The sequence below is a fragment of the Myotis davidii genome, unplaced genomic scaffold (assembly GCF_000327345.1).
Source record: "Myotis davidii unplaced genomic scaffold, ASM32734v1 scaffold189, whole genome shotgun sequence".
Lineage (NCBI taxonomy): Eukaryota > Metazoa > Chordata > Mammalia > Chiroptera > Vespertilionidae > Myotis > Myotis davidii.
The window spans coordinates 47,096-71,958 of record NW_006383017.1 but is presented as its reverse complement, the minus strand read 5'-3'; the positions used below and the strand labels follow the sequence as shown (position 1 = coordinate 71,958).

Genomic DNA, 24,863 nt, shown 5'->3' with positions numbered 1-24,863 from the left:
CCCTTCCTTTGTTTTTTGAGTTTGGAAGTGCCTTGATAAGGCTCAGCTGTGAAGGATGCAAGCGCTGTGGGGCCTTGAGCCTTCTCTTAGAAGTTCTGGGTCTGTCTGACCCGGCGGCAGTTAGGTAATTACCGGTTGCAAATGGCCGGGGCATTCATATGCAAAAGCCTCTGCGGCAGCCTGGGTGGGCGGGGTCTCAGGGAATCAACGGGCGGAGCAAGCGGCTATGGTGGATCCTCAGCCCTGCCCTAAGGAGACGCGTGTCTCAGTGTCCCGGTAACGGCTGCAAGCACCTCTGAGGGAAAGCCGCCCTCAAGATCACCCGCTGCCAGACAGTCCAGTTTCTCCCCGTATGAGTCCTGGGTCCCCAGAGACTTCCCGGAACCTGAGTTCAGAGCCGTCGGGAGCTTGTGACTCCCTCCAGATTCAAAAAGACAGCCGTGTCCTCAGGTGCCAGACCCTTTCCGCGCGTGCGAGCCCCCTACCTCTGCACTTTACTTCCGCAGCTCCTCTGGCTCTCAGTGTGCTTTTCTTTCCTTCTAGTTGTAGAATTTACATTCAGCCAGCCTTCCTGTAGTTCTGGATGATGTCCATTTTGTGTTTTTGATGTATTTTTCAATTGTTGTGGGAGGCAGCAATTTCCCGGTGTTTATCTATGCCATCATCTTAGTTTCTCCCTATTCTAGTTTTTATTCAAAAGGTTTACAACTTACATTAGACCTTTACCAATTCAAAAATATGTATACAGAAAAGTCAGTGCAGTATTATTTTCTCTCAGCAAATTAATAAAAGACCACTGAAAGATTACTCCTGCTATGAGTATTTAAAAAACTGGTAAGAAAGTTAGAGTACTCGAGTGATTGGATTCACCATCCATGACGACTAATAACAAAAGTGTATAGCCTTAGGAAATCATTTTACCTATAGAGCCCCAGATTTCTCATATGAAAAATGACGTTTGGACTAAATTAATCTGAAAGTTTACTTCCATCTCTCTATATGAGTGATCTAGGTCAATTATTGTGCTTTCTTACTGTATGGTAAACAACTACTAATATTTATGGAATACATTTCATGTGCCAGGCACTGTTTTAAGAAACAATCCAGCTCAAATCTACGAAAACCAGGAAGAAACTAATATGTTTCCTTTTTAGAGATTTGTATGGTTCTTTAAGTATGGTATTAACTTCCATTGCAAGTATCTGTCCTATGAAGAAACTTTTTCATAGAGCCAGCAGCACAGCACAGTCGTTAAGAGCAGAGACTCTGAGATTTGACTATGTGCATTCAAATTCCAACTCTAACACATACTAGGTGTGTAATGTCCCTCAGTTACTCCATCTATAAAAATGGGAATAAAATACATACCTTATAGGATTGCTGTGAGGATTAAGTGAATTAATTAGGTGAAGTGTGGCATGTAATAAGTACTATATAATTATTTTCTCTTAGTATCATATTAGGCAACCATCTCTCCAGGTTTACTTTTATTTAAAAGTCATCTATAAGTAAAGAACTTTTTCTGACACACCCTCATATTTGAAGGAAAAAACTTCTCTTGCAAATAGAACCTTATCTTCTCTAGACTTAACAATCCTCTTTTTTCATCCTTTCTTCTTAAGACCTATTTGTAATCCTTTTTTTTACTATGAAAAGGTATTTATTTAGTACTTATATCTAACCAATATTTCTTTAGCCTATATTTGTGAACTAACAAAATCAAACCTAAGTTGTTTAATTTTACTTTTAAAGACTAAGAATTCTTAAGCTTTATTTTTACCTGTAGATACTGAGAAAGCTGGAATAGTTCCTGAGAGTACATACTTGGAGTGTTAGCAGCAACCTAGAAACAAAATGATAGTATCAACAGTCATACAAAATATTTATAAAAGACTTTAAAGCCAAAACAAGTCCCAAAAATGCCCATTCACGAAATAATAAAAAATAATTTTTTTCAAATTAACCAGTTCCTTTAGTTTTCAAAATATTTCTGCCCTATGTCTAGAATTTATAGGTAGTATTTATCATGCTGACCAGTTTGAGATTTGTAAGAAGAATGATAGAACAAGTGTTTCTCATGAAAATATTTCTTATAAACCAAATCACAAACTTATAGCTACAGAGCCTTTTCTTAAGCAGAAATAATACCACCTAAATCAATAGATCTATCTACATTTCCCTCCCCTTTCAAATTTATATTTAAATAGTTCTTTAATATGTCAATAAGTCACAATTCATTTAGAAGTAGCCATCTTCAAAATGGTATTTGTATGTCGGGGTACAGGGAGAAGAAAGACATGAAATGTAACACTGAATCCAATGGCCATAGGCAACGAAAATAGTTTTGTCTTTTCCCCCCTTTAAACTACAGGTCGGTTTTAAGAAGAAAAAGATGGGAAATTATGGTGTTTAAACATTACAAGTAACAGTCAAATGCTTAGAACTCAAGAGTATAAAAACAAATACCTGCCATAATGGGTTTCTTCCAAGTGTGGAATATAAAACCATGGCATTATTCCAAACAACAACAAACAAAAGACGGGCACTAATAGGTTGCTGAGACATTTACCCACACTCTCAACACTACCAAGCCTCATATCCTAACTTATTCATGATCACACCATTACCAAGTTATTCATGATCACTAATAGAGTCATTCTTGATTAGGCTCATATTTATTAATATGCTAGCAAGAAGACAGAGAGGCGGCATTATTTTTTAAAGTTAGTCCTAAATCACCAAGGCCATCATTTACTTCTGAAATAATTCTTGGTATTCCTGAGGTTGGTGACTAACCACTTTTACTTCTAAAAAAGGAATCTAACAGAGCACTTTTGCTTCAAACAGGCTTTCATTCTTTATCCAAATGGAAGAAAAAAATGTAAAATATTTTCCCCAATAGTTTAGTAACTGCACTAAGAAAACTCACATATACATTAATGTCAAAAGATACAAAAGATGCTTGGGGTTTTTTTCCTTCACTATTTAGCAATGATATCTACAGTTTAATACACCATTATTTCTGAACAAAAGAAAAAATATTTTCTAACAAGTAATTATTGCAAAATTTCTGACCAAATCAGGCTAAAACTGATCAATCTGCAAGGACAATAAAAGAGGAATTTCTATAAGCCCATATTTCTGTGTTATTTCTATGTGTAGATATATGTAGAGTGAAGTCTCTGTGCAGAAAGCTTTAATAAATACTTCAAGACAGAACTGTATTCCAAAATAAAGAGTAGTAACAAACACTTCTTACTTTTGGCTAGGCACAAAACAAGTACTTCTAGTCTATATAGCCATTTACTTGAGATAACAAAGGCTTTGTCCTAAGAAACATCCAGTCTAAATTCTTCAGATATTGAAGATCAGAAGACTACAGAAACCATATATCTAAATGCATTCTATAGGCTTTGTTACAAAAGAGGAATAAGTTTCTAAGTAAAGCATATTAAAAACAAACAGAAACATTTTTCAAAGCAATAGAGCTGAGTTAGTTTGGAAAAAAACAATCATTGGCAACTTACTTTGTCAACAGGACTTGGTAATGGAGCATGGATGACACTGAAAAGTAAAAAGTAGAATTTTTATCTAATTTCCGGACAACAGAGGAAACAGAATATGACAGAACCAGAATATTTTAAACCCTAAAGTTGACATATAATTGCCTTTACATGATTAAAAGAATGTGAATTATTTTTAATCCTTCATAGAAAATAAGATAATAAATATACAAACCTTTCATACAAAATATATTTCTAAACACAAATTCAAAATCCACAATGTATTAAATACTCTTTAAGAATCCTCTACTTAATAAGAGCTATGGTGAATTCCTTGGTCATAAGAACTTCTATATGAAAAAGAACACTCCAAATTATCCATTTTGGAACATGTAAATTAAGTTCTTTTAAAATTAAATATTTCTATACAGAAGTTCTTAAAAAACATAGTTCTATTGAAAAGAAAGCTATACTTTGGAAGCCTGTTTGAGTACAGAACAACTTTAGCTAATCAAAAGAGTAGTACTAGTCTTCTCCACCCAGCCGCCTCACACGACTAAGAACTGAAAGCTTAGATGTAGGTATGAAACTAAATTCAGTATATCCTCATAAAGATAAACAGTAAACAGATAGTATTAACTGGTACTAATTGTCTTTTGGCCTTATAAAGTTACCTCTGACAGAGAGGCAGTGAAGTATGACAGTTAGGCATGCAGGCTCAGAAGTTACACTGACTGGGTCCAGTTCTACTTACCAGCTGTGTAATCTTGGGTTTCAGCTTTCTCATCCATACAAAGGGAATAATCATAAAACCAACCCCATGGGTTATTGTGAGTATTAAAGGTGCTAGTATAAATAAAGAGCTTAAAACAGTACCTAGGGCACTGTAGCACTTGATCACTACTACTACTCCCATCAGAACACTGCAGCGTAAGGAAGCCAGGGTTCCTATCGTACAATGTCCTGTAAGATGATGTATGTGGGCTGGAGTTGAGTAGAGGGAGCAAAGAGCAAGGATGCCATCCATGTCCCCTACCAGTTTCTAATGGCACCATATCCTAGAGGTCACTCTGGTGAGAGTCAGCTTAAAGGCTGACTGGGTAAAACCCCTAGATTCAATTGGTTAATCATATGTAAGCCCCTGAGAAACTGATCTTTCAGGACTTAAAAACAGAAATGACAATTCTGATCCCACTGTAGTAAGTGCAAACATCCTAAAAAACTGTTTCCATTAATCATGAATATTCTAAAGTGCTGAACGAAAAGGAACATTAAGTACCAGCACCTCTCTCCCTTCTGAGCACCTTTGATAAACATCCTGTACAGACTCTCACTGAGACCTTATAATCCTTTACTCTCCTTGTTTGATTCCCAGCTGTGTTCCCCAGCACTGTGACCAATTCATCTCTCTATCCTCAGAACCTATCACAAGACCCTAACAAAGCTGGTGCCTAATGAAGATCTAAAAAATTATGTACAACTCCAGTTTTCTTAGTGACTCAAGTACAAATTTTTTTGTTCTTGTGAAAATCTTAAAAAGCTAAAAATCAAAACATTTTATAAGTGATATATATTTGTACTTTACCAAAACTATCTTGGATATGGATATATTCTATGTGAATTATGGAAAAAGTTCAAGAAAGGTAGAAAAGGAAAATTGTTACTTAGTGTTAGGGTGGTGGGGTTTGTTTCTTATCATTTAAAAATTGTTTGTAAAGCCCTGTCCAGGCAGCTCAGTTGGTTTGAGCGTCTTCATGAGATAACCCAAGTTTTCGGGTTTGATATCTGGTCAGAGCACATACAAGAATCAATGAATGTATAAATAAGTGGAACAACAAATTTCTCTTTCTCTCTCCCCCCCTCTCCTTCCCTCCCTCTCTCAAATAAATCAATAAAAATTATTTGTACAATATAATAAAAATCAAGGAAGAAAAAGCATAAACTTTTTCAGAACTACTGAAGACTTTAAAAGCATTCAATGCTATGTATACAATGTCCCTTCAACTCTAAGTATTTTTGCATACTTAAAAGCATCTCGATTGTTAAAAATATTAAATTACAATAAAAGAAACATCATGTGCTTATTATATTTCAGGTATTACTCTCTTTTTAGTACACAATCTTATTTAATCCTCCTCATAAAATTCCTGCTAAATAGGTTATTATCTCCATTTTCTTTTTTTTTCTAATCAATCTTAGAGGAAGGGAGGGAGAGAGAAACATCAATATTAGAGAAAACCATTGATCAGTTGCCTCCCACACACATGAGCCCCAACTGGAGATTGAATCCCCAATCTGGGTATGTGCCCTGACCCAGAATTGAACCCATCTTTTGGTGTACTGGACCACGCTCCAACCAACTGAGCCACACCGGCCAGGGCTATGTTCATTTTCAAATGAGAAAAGGAAGGCCTGATCAAGTCACAGAACAGGCCTTGAACTGGACCATCCTCCTTTAAAGACCATTCTGACCTTCCTCCAGCTCTAGAGACTTGCCTGTTCAAAATTCATCTCATCCATAAAGTAAGCCAGATTATTTACAATGAAATTGACAGTAAATTTTAAGTGATGCTAATATTTAACCACATAAATAAAATCAAACAATGAGAAGGAAATTGGGCAAAGATGAAAAGTTTTGGGGAAACAAGAGGGATAGTGACACAATTCTCTGAAATAAATTTTGAAAAAATTCACATGTCCTACTGGGTGAAACCTAGAATACAGATGACCCTTTATGTAATTGCTCAAAACTTTTGACTAAAGGAAAGAAAAATCTCATTATCAAATACAAACATCAAGGTCTTTAAGAAGCCACACTTCATTAGTTGATTAACAGTTACTCCTCTTTTTAAAATCTTAACTCATAAAAGCTGAGTCACAATTAAGTTCCCAAAGTTAATTTTATTTTTAATAATTAAACTATCATTAAAAATAGGAAAGATTAATGTCTTAAATTTATAATGTCTTTAATTTTATTATTAAACTTATAATGTCGTTTAAAAATTCTTATTTAATTTTATTTTTTTATTGAAGAAGGGGAGAGAGGGAGGGAGGAAGGGAGGGAGGGAGGGACAATGATATGAGAGAGAAACAACATCAACTGGCACCTCCCTGCACACGTACCAAATGAGGATGGAACCTGCAATCTGGGCATGTGACCTGATGAACCCACCACCCTCTGGTACATAGTACATTGCTCTAATCAACTGAGCCACACTGGCCAGGGCTAAATTTATAATGTTTTAAAATTTCTGCTTTGCTTCAGATATCCTTGAAACTAAAAAAAAAAACACAAAAAACTTGATAGCTTCTAACTGAAGAGTAATATATCATTCTAATGAATGGACAGACTATCACAGTAGTAGTAAGATTTCTCTCTGCTTTCTTTTTCGTTTTCTTTTTATAAGATTGGCATACCCTCTTTTTAAAAAATCTTTATTGTTGAAAGTATTATATATGTCCTTTTTTTTCTCCCATTGATCCCTTATAACCTACCCCCGCCCCTCACCCCAGGCCTCCACCACCCTATGGTCTGTGTCCCTGGGTTATGCATTCTGCTTTCTTTTTCCATATCTCTTTCCTACTGACTACTCTATACTTTGCCTTACACTTTGGTTCTCTCAACCTCTCACCCTTAGATCTTTTTCTCTGCTTTTGAAAAGCAGAAAATATTATATTAGATATAGAAACAAACTTCTAGCATATTCAAGGCTTTCCCCCAAAATAAAAAATGCTGAATTTTAGATTATTTAGCTTCCTCCAACACCTCATAATGATAATCTGTGAAAAGTACAAGTCAACATGTACTTATGTTTACATATTAACATTTAGATATTGACTAATTTTTTTTCTTTTAGATTTGTCCTTCTCTAAATGGTCTCTAAAAAAGTCCCGTTGGCGTGGCTCAGTGGTTGAACATCAACCTATGAACAGGAGGTCAAGGTTCGATTCCCAGTCAGAGAGCATGCCCGGGCTGTGGGCTCGATCCCCAGTGTGGGGTGTACAGAAGGCAGCTGATTCTCTCTCATCATTGGTGTTTCTATCTCACTTTCCCTCTCCCTTCCTCTCTGATATCAATTTAAAAAAAATTACAGCACTGAAAAATCTCTCCAAAAAAGCCCACCAAAATGTACTACTAACTTTATCAACATCCTTAAGGTTCTATAAGATTGTGACACCGGCACTAACCTCAGAGGCAATCATAGTCTAAGAAGCCCTACCTTAAATGCAAGTCAAAATGAATGTAGCTATCACTCACCAATAACTTATATATCCTAAATATTTTAGAAAACAACTAATTTATTCATCAAAATATAAACTGTATAATTAAATTTGGAAGCACAAATGTAACTTGTGCTTCCATTATTGCCTACTTAGAATTACAACTAATATTAAAAACAAAGTGAAGTGCATTAGTCCAAAAGTAATACATGAATTTTCTAACATTGTTAGAATAATCCTAAAGTATTAATGGTACACCATCATCTATAATATTATTAACCAAAGTAATTAAAACAAAATTTTATAGCACTGAATTGTACTCACTCTGAGCGGAGTCGGGCTTCCATGCCATCTGGTAGAAAAAGTTTTATTGTGGAAACAATACACCCATGGGTAACTGGTTAAAACAAACAAATAAGATGGATAAAATAATTGTTTAGAAATATGAATCTTCATACCTCTTATATGTAAATATATATTTTATTCTTATATGTAATAACTTTTGGGGGAAAAAATAAACCTGATGGTTTAATGACAATATTCATTCTTCTAGAGAAACTTGTACCTACCCATAACAAATCACAAATACAGGTAGAATTCTGCTTAGAAAAGTCTCCTAACCTCCTATGCTGTAACAAGTCAATAAAAGGTAAACTTAATATATGGAAGTACAATTAAGGGGTGGGGAGGGAGGAATGCACTGTCTTCCCTATTTGCCAGCATCGAACCTAAGTCCAACTATTCCCCAGATTAAAATTTAGCCCTTATTCCTAATTCTCCTGTCCCCAACCTATTACTCCTATCCACACCTCATAAAACTCTACAGTTCAGTATAATACAGCTTGAAATGTGCCATTCATTTCACCATGAGTGAGAAAACTAAGTCCTCAGACAAATGAAACTGCTGCTACAACTCTCTGCTATGAAGTACCAGAGCTATTTGCTAGACTTCAAGTATGACGTGTTCAGTTCAGTATTTATAATTTTGGTTTTATTTTCTGTGGTTGTTTCCTCCCCCAATCATCTTTATATAGCTTTACACCAGTCATTATGTAGACAACTCCCTTTTTGCTTTTCAAGAAATTTGTTGTTTTTAATTTCTCTCGAGGATATGATTTTCATTGATTCTAGAAGGAGAGGGAGAGAAAATGGGGGTGGGGGGGAGAAAGAGAGGAACATTGATGTGAGAGAAATATTGATTGGTTACCTCCCCTATGTGTCCCAACTGGGGATTGAACCTGCAACCTGGGTATGTGCCCTAATCAGGAATCAAACCTGTTACACTTCAGTGCTCTAACCAACTAAGCCACACCAGCCAGGACTATAGACAACTTCTTCCTCCTTTTCCTTCTGAAGATTTCAAGAGACAAAAGCCCCCAAAGTAGCACTGTACAGAGAGCTTCTCTCTCTTCTTTTGTTGTTGTTATTAATCCTTGCCCAAGGATTTTTTCCCCATTAATTTTTAAAGAGTGTGGAAGGGAGGGAAGAAGGTTTTAGGGGAGTGGGTGTAGAGAGAGCGGGGCGGGGGGGAGATTCACGTAAGAGAGACACATCAACTGGTTGCTTTCCACACGTGTACTGACTGGGACCAGGGATCAGGATCAAACCCACAACCCTTTGGTGCATGAGCCGAAGTTCTAACCACTGAACACACTGGACAGGGCAAGGAAGCTTCTCTTTGTGTGTGGGTTTCATAGAAAGTAAAATTTGGGGGCTGGTTTAAAAGTTGACAGTTTTTTTTTATTTCTCTCTTCTTTAGATAGTACCTCTTCCCGGGTTCAAAGAGTTTATTTAGTTTACCAAACTCTGATTAAAAGTAAATGCAGGGTGATGAAAATATACTATATCATGTTTAGAGGAGTAGTGGTAATGTGACTCGATACATTGTCAAAACTCACTGAATTGTATATACAATATAAAACTGATGTAAATAAACTATATCTCAATAAAACTGATTTTTAAAGAATAGAGCTAATGTACTTATAGGAGGGTAACTTATTAAGTGATAAGTCCTACAAATCATCAATAAGGTATTATAAACATGAAGTAATGATTACTCTGACATCTGGAAATACACATTAAATTTAAGTAATTTAGCAACTTTACTCAATATTAATTTTCATTAACTTATTTATTATATGAAAAGTTCTAGCACATATTAAGAACCATCTATGGACAGTCTTTTAAATTCTCTGCCTAACATAGCAATTATGGCCATGAACTACTGAGCTCCTTCCCCTTCCTCCCTCCCTCCCTGCCTCCCTTCCTTCCTTCCTTTTCTTCTTTCCTTCCGGCCTCTTCCTCCACCCTGCTTCCATAAATACCCTAGATGAGTACAAATCTACTTGCATCTCCAAACACCTTACTTTTCACAACCCCATGCCTTTTTTAAAAATATATATTTTATTGATTTTTTACAGAGAGGAAGGGAGAGGAATAGAGAGTTAGAAACATCGATGAGAGAGAAACATCGATCAGCTGCCTCCTGCACACTCTCTACTGGGGTATGTGCTGGGGTCCAGCCCCAGCGGGTCCAGGGGTCCCCAAAGGTGTGGACGGAGTTGGCGAAGAAGGAATGACACAGAGACAGTGTTCAGTTGATCAGCATCCTTGCCAGGATCTCTAGCCACAATCTCCAGCCAAGTTCTGTGTCCATGTTCTCTTGCTAGGTTCTCCAGCCACGTTCTCCAGCCAGGTTCGGTCGCCAGGTTCTGTAGCCGGGTTCTTCAGGCAAGTTCTGTAGCCAGGTTCTGTCCAGGATCTTTTGCCATGTTCTCTCGCTAGGTTCTCCAGCCAGGTTCTGTCCAGGTTCTCCAGCCAGGTTCTCTAGCCATGTTCTCTCGCTAGGTTCTCCAGCCAGGTTCGGTCACCAGGTTCTGTTTTTTATTGTCTTGTTACAAAGTGCCAAGAGGGTGAGCAAACAGATTAAGAACAGTATGCCATATATGCCAGGTCCCTTGAAACAGCAAGGATTGACAGGCTCCCGGCAGGTATGTGCCCGCAACCAAGGTACATGCCCTTGACCGGAATCGAACCTGGGACCCTTGAGTCCACAGGCTGATGCTCTATCCACTGAGCCAAATCGGTTAGGGCAACCCTACGCCTTTTCACAAGTTGTCCTATCAGTGATGTCCTTTATCCCCTGACCTGCATGACCAAATGCTACTTATCCTCCAGACTCAGACTTTTCTAGTTCCTTCACCAAAGCTCAGAATCTAAGTTGGGTCCCCAAAGCCTCCTAAATCTATTTATTATAACACCAAGCATACTGCATTTTAATATTTATCATTTACACAACTGCTGTCTCAACAATTAGATTCAACTCTTTGAGGGCAACAAGGATTGGTTGCTTCTGGTACAAAGCAGGCATTTAGTAAATGTTTATTGAATACATCAAAGAACATGTCTGGTTAATATTTTACAGCTTCCATTACTCAGGGGTAAAGTTGCCTGCCTCTCACTTTGAGAATGGCAGGGTTCATCTCTATTTGCCAGAAACACCTAATTCCCACCTTTCCCTGGCTAAAGATAGGGAAGGGATGAATTTATTCCAGCTCTAGGGCTCCTTCAGAAATTTACTACAAACAGGCTACAATAAATACGGGAGCACAATACAAGAAGATCCAGCAAGACTGACACTTTACCAATATATTTAAATTAATAAGAAAATTGTTTATAAAAAAAGTAGCTGTAGTGAGTTACAGTGCTAAGATGACAAACTATATTGTTCAGATATGTCACCCGGAAGTCCAGCAACTGGACTGGTGGTGTACAAACTGTGAGATGAACCAAGGGTTAACACTTACTGGGCAATATAGGTTGCCACACTATTGAAGGCAATTAAAGACCACGGTCTGACTACACTAACAATGTAGCCAACTCTGCCTTTGAAAAGGTTCTTGTGACAACTAGATGCAGAGAAATGTCAGTTACCTCCTTAATAATATGCAAAAGCAATCTGATGAAAATGTTTTGTTCTAAAACTTGTATTAATCAACTCTATATAGCAGCATTTCTCAAAATGGAGTGCTAATAGGTGGGGTTAGAGGAGCTTAGAAAATATTTGGTTAAAAGAAGTTGAAAGAGTTTTTAATCTTTTAAATCACAGGCTTTCTCACATCATGATGCATTTTCAAAACCTATGTAACCATTGAGCGCATTCCCGCTCCCTTTTTAGGAACACATAAAGGAACTATGTGATTATGGTTATACCAGTATATATATATATACACACACACACACACACACACACTGGTATAATCATAATCACATAATCATACACACACATATATATATATGGCATATATCATATTTTGAAGAAAATATGGGGTGGAGCAAAAGTAATGAGTATGTGAAACACAGTTTATTCTTGTATTTTTATTGATTAATTATTGTATTATTTTCCATATGAACAACTGTAAATCCACTTTTGCCCACCTTGTACTTTGGAAAATGCTGCTGTATAGTATTTTATTAAGTACTTTTAAAACAAACTATGCTCTCCAAATTCACCTGGAAGCATTATTACTGTATTTAAAAGATTCAAAGATAAAACTGATTGTAAAACACACAATTTAAACGTTTCTCAGGCCTGGTCAGTGTGGCTCAGTGGTTGAGCGTCAACCTATGAACCAGGAGGTCATGGTTCAATTCCCCGTCAGGGCACATGCCCAGGTTGCAGGGCACATCCTCAGTAGGGGGCATGCAGAAGATAGCTAATCAATGATTCTCTCTCATCATTGATGTTTCTATCTCTCTCTCCCTTCCTCTCTGAAATCAATAAAAAAAAATTTTTAAAAAGTAAAAGTTTCTCAGAAATTCTCTCTCTCTTCTTGAGCTGGGGCATCCATCACTTACTGCACTTGTACATGAGAGCACCTGGTTCACAGGCTTTTCGACTCTGGGACTTCTATCATTACTACTTGCTCTCCTGATTCCCGGGCCTTTGGACTAAGGCTGAATTGAGCCATTGGCTTTCCTGGTTCTCCAGCTTGCAGACAACAGATTGCGTGACTTCTCACCCTGTACAGCCATCTTCTTTCTCCTCTACCTGGCCATGAAAAGCGTTCTTCAGAACACAGTAAAAACTCTTTATTTACTTGACATCTGAAAGTAACTTCAAAAAGTAACTAATGCATGAATACCATGTACTAGGTACAATGATGAGAAGTAAAAAAACAAAACAAACAAACAAAAACACACACACACACACAAAACCCAGCCTTGGCATCTAGGAACTGCTCTAATATTTATAGCTGCTAGGCCATGTTATTCTCCTGGGGGACATAAGTAATCTTACTAATATCAGACAAGATCATTCTGAGACTATGAGGTAAAACAAGACCACTTCATAACTTCATCTAAGCACTGACAAAAACAAAATCACTGTGCAAAATAGCAAATACTCCTCTCTCCTGGTTAATATGAGTTCCTGCTATTTCTTTACCAATTATAGCCTTAAGCCTTAGCTCTACTTTGCCTTCTCTAAAGATACAATTTACTGAAATGTCCAATCATAGAATCCTACCCCTCTTTCTTTTTTTAAAAAAATATATTTTTATTTATTTCAAAGAGAGGAAGAAAGGAGGGGAGAAGGATAGAAACATTAATGATGAGAGCGAATCACTAGTCAGATGCCTCTTGCATTGGGGATCAAGCCCGCAAGACGAGCATGTGCCCTGATAGGGAATCAAACCGTGACCTCCTAATTCATAGGTCGATGCTCAATTATTGAGCCACCCCAGCTAGGCCCACTCCCCTTTCAAACTCCTGCTTTCTTGGATCCTCCCCAAATCATCCAACCAAAGCCCTAATCCTATATTAGATCTTTTCTAACACTTTAGTGTGACACCCCTGGTTACTCAAATTATTTGTTCTCTTTTTTTCTATAATGAGTAATAAATCCAGCTTGCTCAAATTAAAATAAAAAAGGTTCTTGGGCAGGGTAAGAATTCCATAGGAACACTGCCATATTAAATATATACTTACCCTTATAAGCTTCCCCCAAATCTCAGAAATGTTAAAACATGAAAAACAGGTGTGTCTGAACCGGGGAAGCAAGGTGTTTGTGGAAGAAAAATCTGCAATTACCTGCTGTAGTTTAGGAGATGAAAAACCAGAATTAAGACTACAAAAGCTGACTGCCACTTATATGGGTTTTTTTCTCTGTTATCTCAGAGATTATTTATTTTGCTTTTGAGTTAATATATTTACTTTATGGTATGCAGCCAGGCTTTTCTATTGCCTCTTCACATGAACACCGCTTAAAGGACCCATGTTCACTTTGATAAGTTGAAAAACTGTTTAAGGCCCTTGAGAAACTAAAACTTCTGAAGTATGTTGCAGTCTAGTTCTATCACCATTCTTGCATTGCATACTAAGGTTAATACAACCTACACTGAGTAGTTTGAAGGATCTATTGAAATGACTGGCAATAATAGGAAGTACAATGAGTAAGATCATAAAAGCCCAAAAAAACTTTAAAAAACCAAGAGCTAAATGAGAGGTATTAAAACTTCCCTTAGAGGTGTTAATACTTCCCCAAGCTGCCCTAGCCCATTTGACTCAATGGATAGAGCACCAGTCTGTGGACTGAAGGGTCCCAGGTTTAATTCCAGTCAAGGGCATGTACTTTGGTTGAAGGCTCAATTCCCAGCCTGGGCAGGAGGCAACCAATAAATGTCTCTCTCTCACATCAATGTTTCTTTCTCTCTGTCTCTCCCTTCCCTCCACTCTCTAAAAATCAATGGAAAAATATCCTCAGGTGAGGATTAACAAAACAAAACAAAAAGATGATGCTGTTGTATTAAATATGTAGTTTCAATAATAATAATAATTTCCCAAGCTGGGGACTTATTTCCTTTTGACTGAAATCTAAAATAAAAGAGTTACTGAACTTTCACTCCTAAAGTTTTTGCTTCATAATGTTTTCAATTCAAAGACCTTTTTTTTTTTTTTCAAGTTAGAAAAGAGGCAGGGAAAGTTAGCTGAATAGAAAACTCTTTTAATTCTAAAAAAATTTTTTTTAAATATGTTTTTATTGGTTTCAGAGAGAGGAAGGGCGGGGGAGATAGAAACATCAATGACAAGAAAAAATCACTGATTGGCTGCTTCCTGCATACCTCCTACTGGGGATAAAGCCCACAACCCCAGCATGTGCCATGACTGGGAATCGAACCCATGACCTCCAGGTTCATGGGTTGATGGTCAACCACTGAGCCACACTGGGAAGGCAAAAATATTTTTAAATTGGTATTGTATCATTCTATCTTCATTTGTGAGCTGAGTTCAGTTATAAAAACTTTACTGCAGGTGTAATTCCTATAGGAAAGGTAGCATAAATACTTTAATCTTTCTCTTTTTTTCTTTTAATATATTTTTATTTATTTTGGAGAGGAAGGGAGAGGGAGAAAGAGAAAAGCATCAATGATAAGAATCATTGATTGGTTGCCTCCTGCTAGGATTGAGCCTGCAACCCAGGCATGTGCTCTGACTGGTAATCGAACCAAGACCTCCTGGTTCATAAATTGACTCTCAACCACTGAACCACACCTGCTGGCCAGGCTAATCTTTCTCATTTTTTGTTTACAGGTTGATAAATAGGCTTCCTAAGTTCTTCTAAAGGTAATCAAATCTTTTTCTTTTAGAATCCTGGTGCATTCATGGATTCAAACAAATTTGGTACATTTCAATCTACTGCTATTATTATTATTTGATGATCAAAGTGTCCCATCTTTGATCAATTGGAACTCCACATTAATTCCCGAGTTCTTTGACGGAAACCCAGCAATCTTAGACAGCTTCACTGCTTTCTAGTATGATAAATATTCCAGGCTCAAATATGAAATTATAGAAAGATGGTAGACTCAGAATCAGCTACCATCTCTTGCAGGAATTTTGTTTCTACATATTTATTTGGTGGGAGGAATCCTTTCTCTAGGTAGGTGGATTCATTTTCCACTTTCTCTAGCATACTGTGAAATGATATTGCTCTTTGGCATATTTTTTTATTCACCAATGAGGAGTGGTGATTCTCTGGCTTTACCTGTTTGTTTAATATTCACTGAGAAACTGCTGGCAACAAAGCAGTATGCTGAGAATGAGGGAAAACAAGATGATTATGGCTAGGATTTCAATTTCATTTACAGAGAGACAACTAGAAATACTTAACATAACAAAGGGAGAAACTTTTACAAATACTACAATAAATATAAAACACTGTGGGAATTTGGAATGGACAAGGGCAAGGAAAGCAAAGGCAGAGAAAATGGCATAAGCAAAGAAACAGAAAAAGAGAAGGGTATGAGACAGCACAAATCTAAGGAGAGAAGATTAAAAAGATGAGATAAAGAATATATTTCAAGGCCCTCTAGGTGGCAGGCCTCATGCTAAGCACACTATACATGTTAACTACTTATGACAAACCATGCAAATAGTTATTTTTATGTCCCATTTTACACTTGACTTTACATACTAAAGTCAAAGAGACTAAAATAACTTGCTGGAAATCACACCTTTGGCAAGTGGCAGGGCTAGGATTCAAAAGAATCTTTTCATATACCCTCTTATCTCTAAACAATCTAGTTAATAGCTTAACATATATAAGGAAAATAAAACCAAAAGACTAAATTGAGTCATATTTTTGAGGGCTTCAAGTGCACAATTAAGCATTTCAGACTATTCTGCAATTGGCACAGTCACTAAGGCTTCTAAAAGCAGAATGACATAAATAAATCTGTAATAGAAGAATGGTAGCCAGAAGTGGAAAGCTTCTATTAACACTCTAGGTTGGCAACAGGAAAAACAAGAAATAGCAGGGAAAGGAGGGCAAATGGTGTAGATGACATAACTGCTGGAGATAAGATACCAAGAAGCTGAGCTAGAGTGTTTGGGAGAATGATGGAATAGAAGAAATTGGGACGTCAGTAGAATACTCTCATTCGAAGACTAAATTACGCTTTGTACAGAGTAAGGTGACAGTGGACATTCGAAAGGAAACAACCACAAGCAGCTGGAAATACAGTATAGGGCCAGTATGAACAGATTCACAGCAGACAAAGCAAGAAGTGAAACTTGGGGCTTGAAGATAAGGGAAAGCATATAAAACATTTGCCAGAAATTTAACTGAGCAGAGTTCTTAAACCTCATTGTCCAAAAGAACAACTTGAGGCTTTTAAAAATTAGATATGTCCAAGTCCACACCCAGCAATTCTCTTAGGGCTGAATGGGTGAGATCCGAGCATCTGTAGTTTTACAAAGCTCTGCAGGTAATTCTGGTGTACATCCTGGGTACACTGCCATGACATCAGAAGATTCTCTCAGGCAACCTGGCAAATCTGGTGTGGTCTGTGATGAATCAGCTTTGTGATTTTCCCTAGGAGCTAGAAAGTAGAAGTAAAGCTTATGGTGAAAGTTACCAAGTGCCAGGAACAAGCAAGCCAGCATAGCCAAAAGTCAAGGAGTAGTCTAGTTGGTGAGAGTATCTTTGAATGGCCAATGATGGTTCCAAAGGACAGAAAGGTAAAGGCTACTGAGAAAGAAAGGTAAACTTGATGGCAAAAAAAAAAAAAAAAAAAAAAAGATTCAAATGACTGGCAAGGGTTTTAGTGATAATAAAAGTACCCTGCCCTGCACTGAGCACTTTATAACATCCTTTCAATGTTCACATTGAACACTGTGTCACAGTGTGAACACTGAACACTACCACAACCCTTGAGTCCCATTTCATGATATGAGGAAATTCAAGCTTAAGGCAGGGTAAGGAGAAGTAACTAAGTCACAGCAGAACAAAAAGGGCAGTGGGTAACAAGAATGTTGCCAATTCCCAATCCTCATATTAGGAGGAAGGTTGTAAAAAATCTTAGTTAATATGATAAAAAAAAGTTTGTAAAATGGTGGATGAAGATTCATGGGAAGTTTTAAAATTTATCAACAATATTGGTGCCAGGTTCAGTGGAGTTTCTATAATGAAGACAGATACAATGACTGCTCTTGCACAGCACACAGTTTAGTGAGGGAGGCAAACACATAAAGGGGAGGAGCACAGTGTGTAATGGGGACATGGAAGGGCACCTTGTGCAGCCTAGAAACATTTCTAGGTGAAGGAAAACACGTGTGTGCAATGGCTTGAAGGCCAGAAAAGGCATGGTTTATTGTGGGGAGTAAAAGTAACTGAGTGCTGTGGGAGCATAAAGCAAAAGGAAGATACCACTGACCTTGCTCTTAATAGGCTCTTTTTTCATAGGGACTTACTCAGGAACAGATACTGGTGAAGTGGCCCTGAGCTGATGAGTTGATAGAAGTTATATGTGAACTTTATAGAACTAACCAGTCCCAAACTTTTCAACAGAGGACTGCAATGTTGTGTGACCCAAAAAATCCATGACCTGTCTGAGCAGTCTACGGGTTTGGGAACAAAGTGGTGGCCAGTAGCTAGTTTGCTAAGGCTCCCATACCAGGAGGATCTGATAGGTTGGCTTTCTCCATTCCTTCCTTCCTTTAAAAATAAAAAATCCATTACAATGTCACCCTATTTGTTTACAATGATTATTTTTTATCTATAAGGCAGGTTGTTAGTACAGTACTAATCAGTGAGTGAGCTTCCTCCCTGGAGCAACACTATATAAAAAGCCAAAAAACAAAATCAGCTTGTTTTAAAGAGCTGGGAAGAGAAGAAACAGTTATATAAACTGATATGTCCAACAACATCAGGCTCATATCACCTAACAAAATCCTGACTTTACTAGTATATACACACACACTTCTATATATTATATATTCTTTTTTAAAGTTTCCTTTTACACATAGGCATTATGTAAATTTCATATATACTGGAAGGTTTTTTTATTTGAGAGCAGAAAGAGAGGAAAGGGGAGAAGAGAGAAAGACAGAGACAGACAGAGAGAGGACGTTAATGTGAGAGGGAAACGTCTATTGGTTGCCTCTACACAGGGATTGAACCCACAACCTGGGTATGTGCCCCAACTGGGAATTGAACCTGCACACCAAGTGGTGGTTCCACCCAACTGAACCACACTGGCCATCATACTCAATGAGCAAAAACTAAAACCATTTCCCCTAAGAACAGGAACAAGATAGGCATGTCTGATTTCACCACTATTATTCAATATAATACAGGAAGTACTAGCCTCAGAGATCAGACAAGAAGAAAAAATAAAAGGCATCCAGATTGGAAAGGAGGAAGTAAAACTGTCATTATTCACAGATGGCAAGATATTGTACACAGAAAACCCTAAAGGCTCCACCAAAAAACTACTAGATTTAACAAATAAATTCGGCAATGTAGCAGGATACAAACTTAACACTCATAAATCGATGGCTTTTTATACACCAATAATAAACTTTCAGAAAGAGAAACTAAAATAAATCCCATTTACCATTGCAACAAAAAATTAATATACTTAGAAATAAACTTAACCAAGGAGGTAAAAGACCTGTACTCGGGAAACTACAGGACATTGGAAAAAGATATAGAAGATATAAACAAGTGGAAGAAAATTCCATGTTCATGGATTGATAGAATCAATATCATTAAAATGTCCATGCTACCCAAAGCAATCTATAGATTCAATGCAATCTCTATTAAAATACCAATGGCATATTTCACAGATATAGAACAAACACTCCAAAAATGTATATGGAACCAAAAGACTGAATAACCACAACAATCTTGAGAAAGAAGAACGAAGTTGGAGGAATCACAATACCAGATATCAAGTTATACTACAAAGCGACTGTCCTCAAAACAGCCTAGTACTGGCACAAGAACAGGCATACAGATCAGTGGAACAGAACAGAGACCCCAGAAATTGACCCAAGCCATTATGCTCAATTAATATTTGACAAAGGAGGCAAGAGCATACAATGCTGTAAAGGCAGTCTCTTTAATAAATGGTGTTGGGAAAACTGGACAGGTACATGCAAAAAAATTAAACTAGACCACCAACTTACACCATACACAAGAATAAGCTCAAAATGAATAAAAGACCTAAATGTAAGTCATCCTATATAATAAAAGGCTAATATGCAAATTGTCCCCTTAACCAGGAGCTCACCCAGGAGTTCGACCTGTGACCCCCTCCCCCAGGCCGGCCCGGCCCAATAGGCCCTGATCGGGGTGGGCCGGCCAGACCCTACCCGTGCATGAATTCATGCACTGAGCCTCTAGTGAAACCATAAAAATCTTAGAAGGAACCATAGGCAGCAAAACCTCAGACATCTCTCACAGCAATATGTTTATTGATAAATCTCCAAAGGCAAAGGAAACTAAGGAGAAAATGAACAAATGGAACTACATCAAAATCAAAAGCTTCTGCACAGCAAAACAAACCATCAACAAAGTGAAAAGAGATCCTACTGTGTGGGAGAACATTTTTGCCAATGATAAATCTGATAAGGAGTTAATTTCCAAAATACATAAGGAATTCACACAACTTAATAAAAAGACAAACAATCCAATTTAAAAAATGGGCGAACGACCTAGACACTTCTCCAAAGTATACATACAGAAGGCCAAGAGACATATGAAAAAATGCTCAAAGTCATTAATCATCTGAGAGATGAAAATTAAAATGATGAGGTTATCTCCTCACACCTGTCAGAATAGCTATCATCAACAAATCAACGAATGACAAGTGTTGGCAAGAATGTGGAGAAAAGGGAACCCTAGTACATTGCTGGTGGGAATGCAGTCTGGTGCAGCCACTGTGGAAAACAGTATAGAGTTTCCTCAAAAAATTAAAAATGGAACTGCCAGTCCTAGCCAGTTTGGCTCAATGGATAGAGTGTCAGTCTGCTAATTGAAGGGTCCAGGGTTCAATTCCAGTCAAGGACACATGCCCGGGTTGCAGGCTCGATCCCCAGTAGGGGGGTGCAGGAGGCAGTCAATGATTCTCTCCTGTCATTGATGCTTCTACCTCTCTCTCCCCCTCTTCCTTCCTCTCTGAAATCAATAAAAATATATATTTTTTAAAATATTACTCCCATTTGAACCAGTAATCCCACTTCTAGTAATAGATCCTAAGAAACCTGAAACACCAATTAGAAAGAATATATGCACCCCTATGTTCATAACAGCATTATCTATAACAGTCAAGATCTGGAAAGAGCCCAAGTGCCCATCAGCAGATGAGTGGAGAAAAAAACTGTGGTACATTTACACAATGGAATATTACATGGCAAGGAACTCTTACCATTTGCAACAGCATGGATAAACCTGGAGAGTATTATGCTAAGTGAAATAAGCCAGTCAGAGAAAGCCAAATATCATATGATCTCACTCATATGTGGAATCTAATGAACAAAATAAACTGATGAACAAAATAGATCCAGAGACATAGAACCATAAACAAACTGATGAATTTCAGAGGGAAAGTAGGAGGGGGTGGGGGGGAGACTAACCAAGGAACTTATATGCATACTAGAGGCCCGGTACATGAAAATTCATGCACTGGAGGGGGTTCCCTCAGCCTGGCCTGCCCCCTCTCACAGTCTGGGAGGCCTCAGGGGCGGGAGGAACCCGGTGATCAGGGGAAGGTGACGCTCCCATCACACCTTTACTGCTGCCACTCCCGGCAGCACAAGCCTTGGGCGGCCCTGGACGGTTGAGCAGCTGCCGTCCGAGGTTTGCCTGCACTTCAGGCTGGCCCTGGGCGGCTGGGGGGCTGATGGGACTGGGCGCTGCCATCTTTGAGGGTGTGGCAGTCAATAAGCATTTTCCTCCTTATTGGCTGTGGGCGCCATCATCTTTGAGGATGGGACAGTCAATTAGCATATTCCCTCTTTATTAGATAGGATATGCTTAGCCCATGGACACAGACAATAGTGTGGCAAAGGCAAATGAGGGGAGGAGGGAGTCAATGGGGAGGAAAAATAGCAGACATCTGTAATACTTTCAACAGCAAAGATTAAAAAAAAAAAGTATCCCTTACAGCTAGATAAGGAAGAAGAGTAGAAAGGAATTGGGAAAGAGCATTCTGTAACAGTCACCCCCTTGGAGGTCTGCATATATGTTAGCATATTAGAAGCTCTGGGGGTGGAGGGAGAAAGGGTCCTATATATGGTGAAAGGAGAAGATTTGACTTTGGGTAGTGAGCACGTGGTACAATATATAGATCTTATAACATAGAAACCTATATGATCTTGTCTACCAATGTCACCCCAATAAATTTAATTTAAAAAAAAAGAAAAGCTCTGGAAGTCCCCATTACCTTGGGTTAAATCCTAAATATATTTGATTATCTTATTCTTTTATCAATAAACACATATTAATTCTCTTTGGGAAATGAAAGCTAAGGAGATAGACATTCCTTGGAGAGGACAGTTTAATCCAATCATATGTGTTCTGTGGGTTACTCACACATGGGGCTCAGCTAAATGTTTGCTGAATGACCTGGTAGCAGAAGAGGTGTGATTTGGCAATAGCAGACATTAGAGTGTTCACTGTAGCTGTTCTCATTATGGCCATACATAAGTTGAGTTCTTTAATTAAGGAATACTAAATATTTTGCATCAAAATACAAACTTTTCTATTTTACAATTACAAATGGAAATTTCTAAAACTGTGGCCCTACACAAATTCAAATATCAAAACTCAATTTCCTGAGGAGACCAACAAAACCCAGTAAAACTAATATTGCAATTGCAACACCAGTGAAAGTAAGTAAAAATATAATATAGATGCACATGCACACCAGCATCACCACCACCACCACCAATCCCCATATACACTGAGTAAAATGTCAGAGACTGATGACTCAGGGTATCACCAGATCAGAGTATGTTCAGAGAAATGAAAGAAGAAACTTGCCAATTGGGTCCACTACCCATATTAAACTAAGACAGTGGAACTGCACTCTTTTGTTTCCTATTCATTTAGTTTTATGATTCAGCTATATAATTTCATGGTCATATGTAGAGAGTTACTAGCTACAGCCAGAAAGCTTAGAATTCTAAACATATAGATAATCTACATTTATTCAGAGAACTTCTAGTTTCAAACACTGAGACATGAAATTTTATAACTGTGATGGGTATTATTAGCTGCTTTCAGAGCTCTAATTTTGTTTGAGGCAACAATGCATGTACAACTGGAAGGGATACGTTATAATTGATCAATTATGGATCTCCTTCTTACCTCTGCCAGGTAAGTAACTTCCTAGGCTTCTTTGTAGCTATGTATGTAATGTAGCCATGTGGCCATTGAGACAAAAGGGAGAAATCTGCTGGGAGGATTCTATAAAAAACTATTCTTTCAACATGAAAACAGAGCCACACAGGAAAGCATTTTGCCCCACTTCCTCCTTTTTGTCTAGAACATTGGTGTGAGGTAAATAATGCCTGGGGCTGCAGCTGGCACACTTTGACTATGAGGCAAAGAGCATAAGCAAAGAAGCCAACATGTTAAGGATAACAGCTTGTGAGGACAGTAAGAACCTGGATTCCTGATAACATCACTGAATCCAGAGAACAAAGTCTGGACCTACCTGTCTCCAGACTTCTTATTAACAATAACTATCTTTACGGTTTAAGCTCCTACTGATTGGGTATGGAGTCACTGCATACTGTTTCCTAAAGGACACAGTCATGACCTATATAGTCATACTGTGATGAAGAATATAGATTAATTATTAACATTTCAGATTTTAAAATTTTATAAAATAGGAGATATGAGACTTTTAACTTTACTGCATATAATGCTGTATTTAAATTGCTTCTACAAGCACAACATATTTTGTAACATTTAATGATAGAATAAAAATAAAGTTAAAAAGACAAATAATAGGAAAAATTGATCCATACCCGTACCTTTCCGTGTGTTCTCTGTCACATCTACTCCAAACTGGATAATGTCACCAGAAAGAATTTCACATGGTGGACTTTCTTCAGAGCCTCGACTCAATCTCTGGCTATTTATAAAGGTACCATTACTACTTTTAGTGTCTTGGAGATAAAACTGCAAAAATAAAATTGAAAAGTCAAAGATTAATAGTAATAATTCTAAATCTACATTTTAAAAAGTACTTCCAACTTTGCAAACTAGTGCAGGTGAATTTTCCCCCCACTATCAATTCAAATCACTTGTTTCAGCTAAGGTTCTCCTTTGATATATATATATAATTAGAACACTAAAATCAGTGATTTAAAATCGAGCTAAACAAAATAGTCCAATCATTTTGGAAAAAAGGATATAAGGTCCTCAAAATGTTAAACATAAAGTTAGTATATGAGCCAAAAATTCCACTCCAAGGTATATATTTAAGAAAACTGAAAACATATGTCCTCGCAAAAACTCATACACAATGTTCATAGCAGCATTTATTCATAATAGCCAAAAAGTAGAAACAACCCAAATGTCCAACTAATGAATGGGTAAACAAAATAATGGTCTATCCATCTGATGTTATATTACTTGGCAATAAAAAGGAATGAAGTATTGATTCATGCTACAATATGGATGAACCTTTAAGACCAGGGGTCCTCAAACTACAGCCCGCGGGCCACATGCAAATACAAATATTGTATTTGTTCCCGTTTTGTTTTTTTACTTCAAAATAAGATATGTGCAGTGTGCATAGGAATTTGTTCATAGTATTTTTTTTAAACTATAGTCCAGCCCTCCAACTGTTTGAGGGACAGTGAACTGGCCCCCTGTTTAAAAAGTTTGAGGACCCCTGGTTTAAGACATTATATTAAGTAAAAGACCATATATTATGTTATTATCCTATATAATAAAAGCATACTATGCAAATCGACTGAACAGCCAAACAGCAGGATGACCATCCAGATGACCATCCCAGACCACACTATGACACCCACTGGCGCCAGGCCAGCCAAGGCGGGTGTGAAGCGATTGGTTGGGGGCCCCGCCATCGCCCCATGATCACCCCACAGAGGGAGGCCCAGACCACTGGCTGGTGGGGCAATCAACTGGGGGGCTCCATGATGGCCCCAAAGAGGGAGGCCCAGGCCATCAATCAGCAGGCTGCAGCAGGTGGGTGGGGCCTCCCTCTGTAAGGGAAGCCCAGGTCCCGGGTGCCAGAGGAAAGCCGGTGCCAGCAGCTGGGGGAAGGAAGACCTACTCTTGCATGATTTTCGTGGATCAGGCCTCCAGTATTTATA

The 24,863-nt window shown here is 37.8% G+C and overlaps 1 protein-coding gene across 11 annotated transcripts in view; it reads right to left on the bottom strand.

Annotated features, from left to right (window-relative positions):
* SLMAP (sarcolemma associated protein) overlaps window positions 1-24,863 on the bottom strand; it is a 93,912-nt gene that overhangs the window by 64,252 nt on the left and 4,797 nt on the right. For 8 of the 11 annotated variants that reach the window (XM_015558220.1, XM_015558224.1, XM_015558222.1 and 5 more), the window contains exons 3-6: window positions 23,550-23,697; window positions 8,049-8,121; window positions 3,528-3,564; window positions 1,781-1,843 (exon numbers count right to left, since the gene is read on the bottom strand). In XM_015558220.1, coding sequence (XP_015413706.1) covers window positions 1,781-1,843; window positions 3,528-3,564; window positions 8,049-8,071 — 123 coding nt within the window. In that variant the 5' untranslated portion in view covers window positions 8,072-8,121; window positions 23,550-23,697. Of the gene's footprint in view, window positions 1-1,780; window positions 1,844-3,527; window positions 3,565-4,257; window positions 4,313-8,048; window positions 8,122-23,543; window positions 23,698-24,863 lie in introns of those variants that run through there. The other 3 variants (XM_006779107.2, XM_015558226.1, XM_015558221.1) reach the window with 3 other exon arrangements.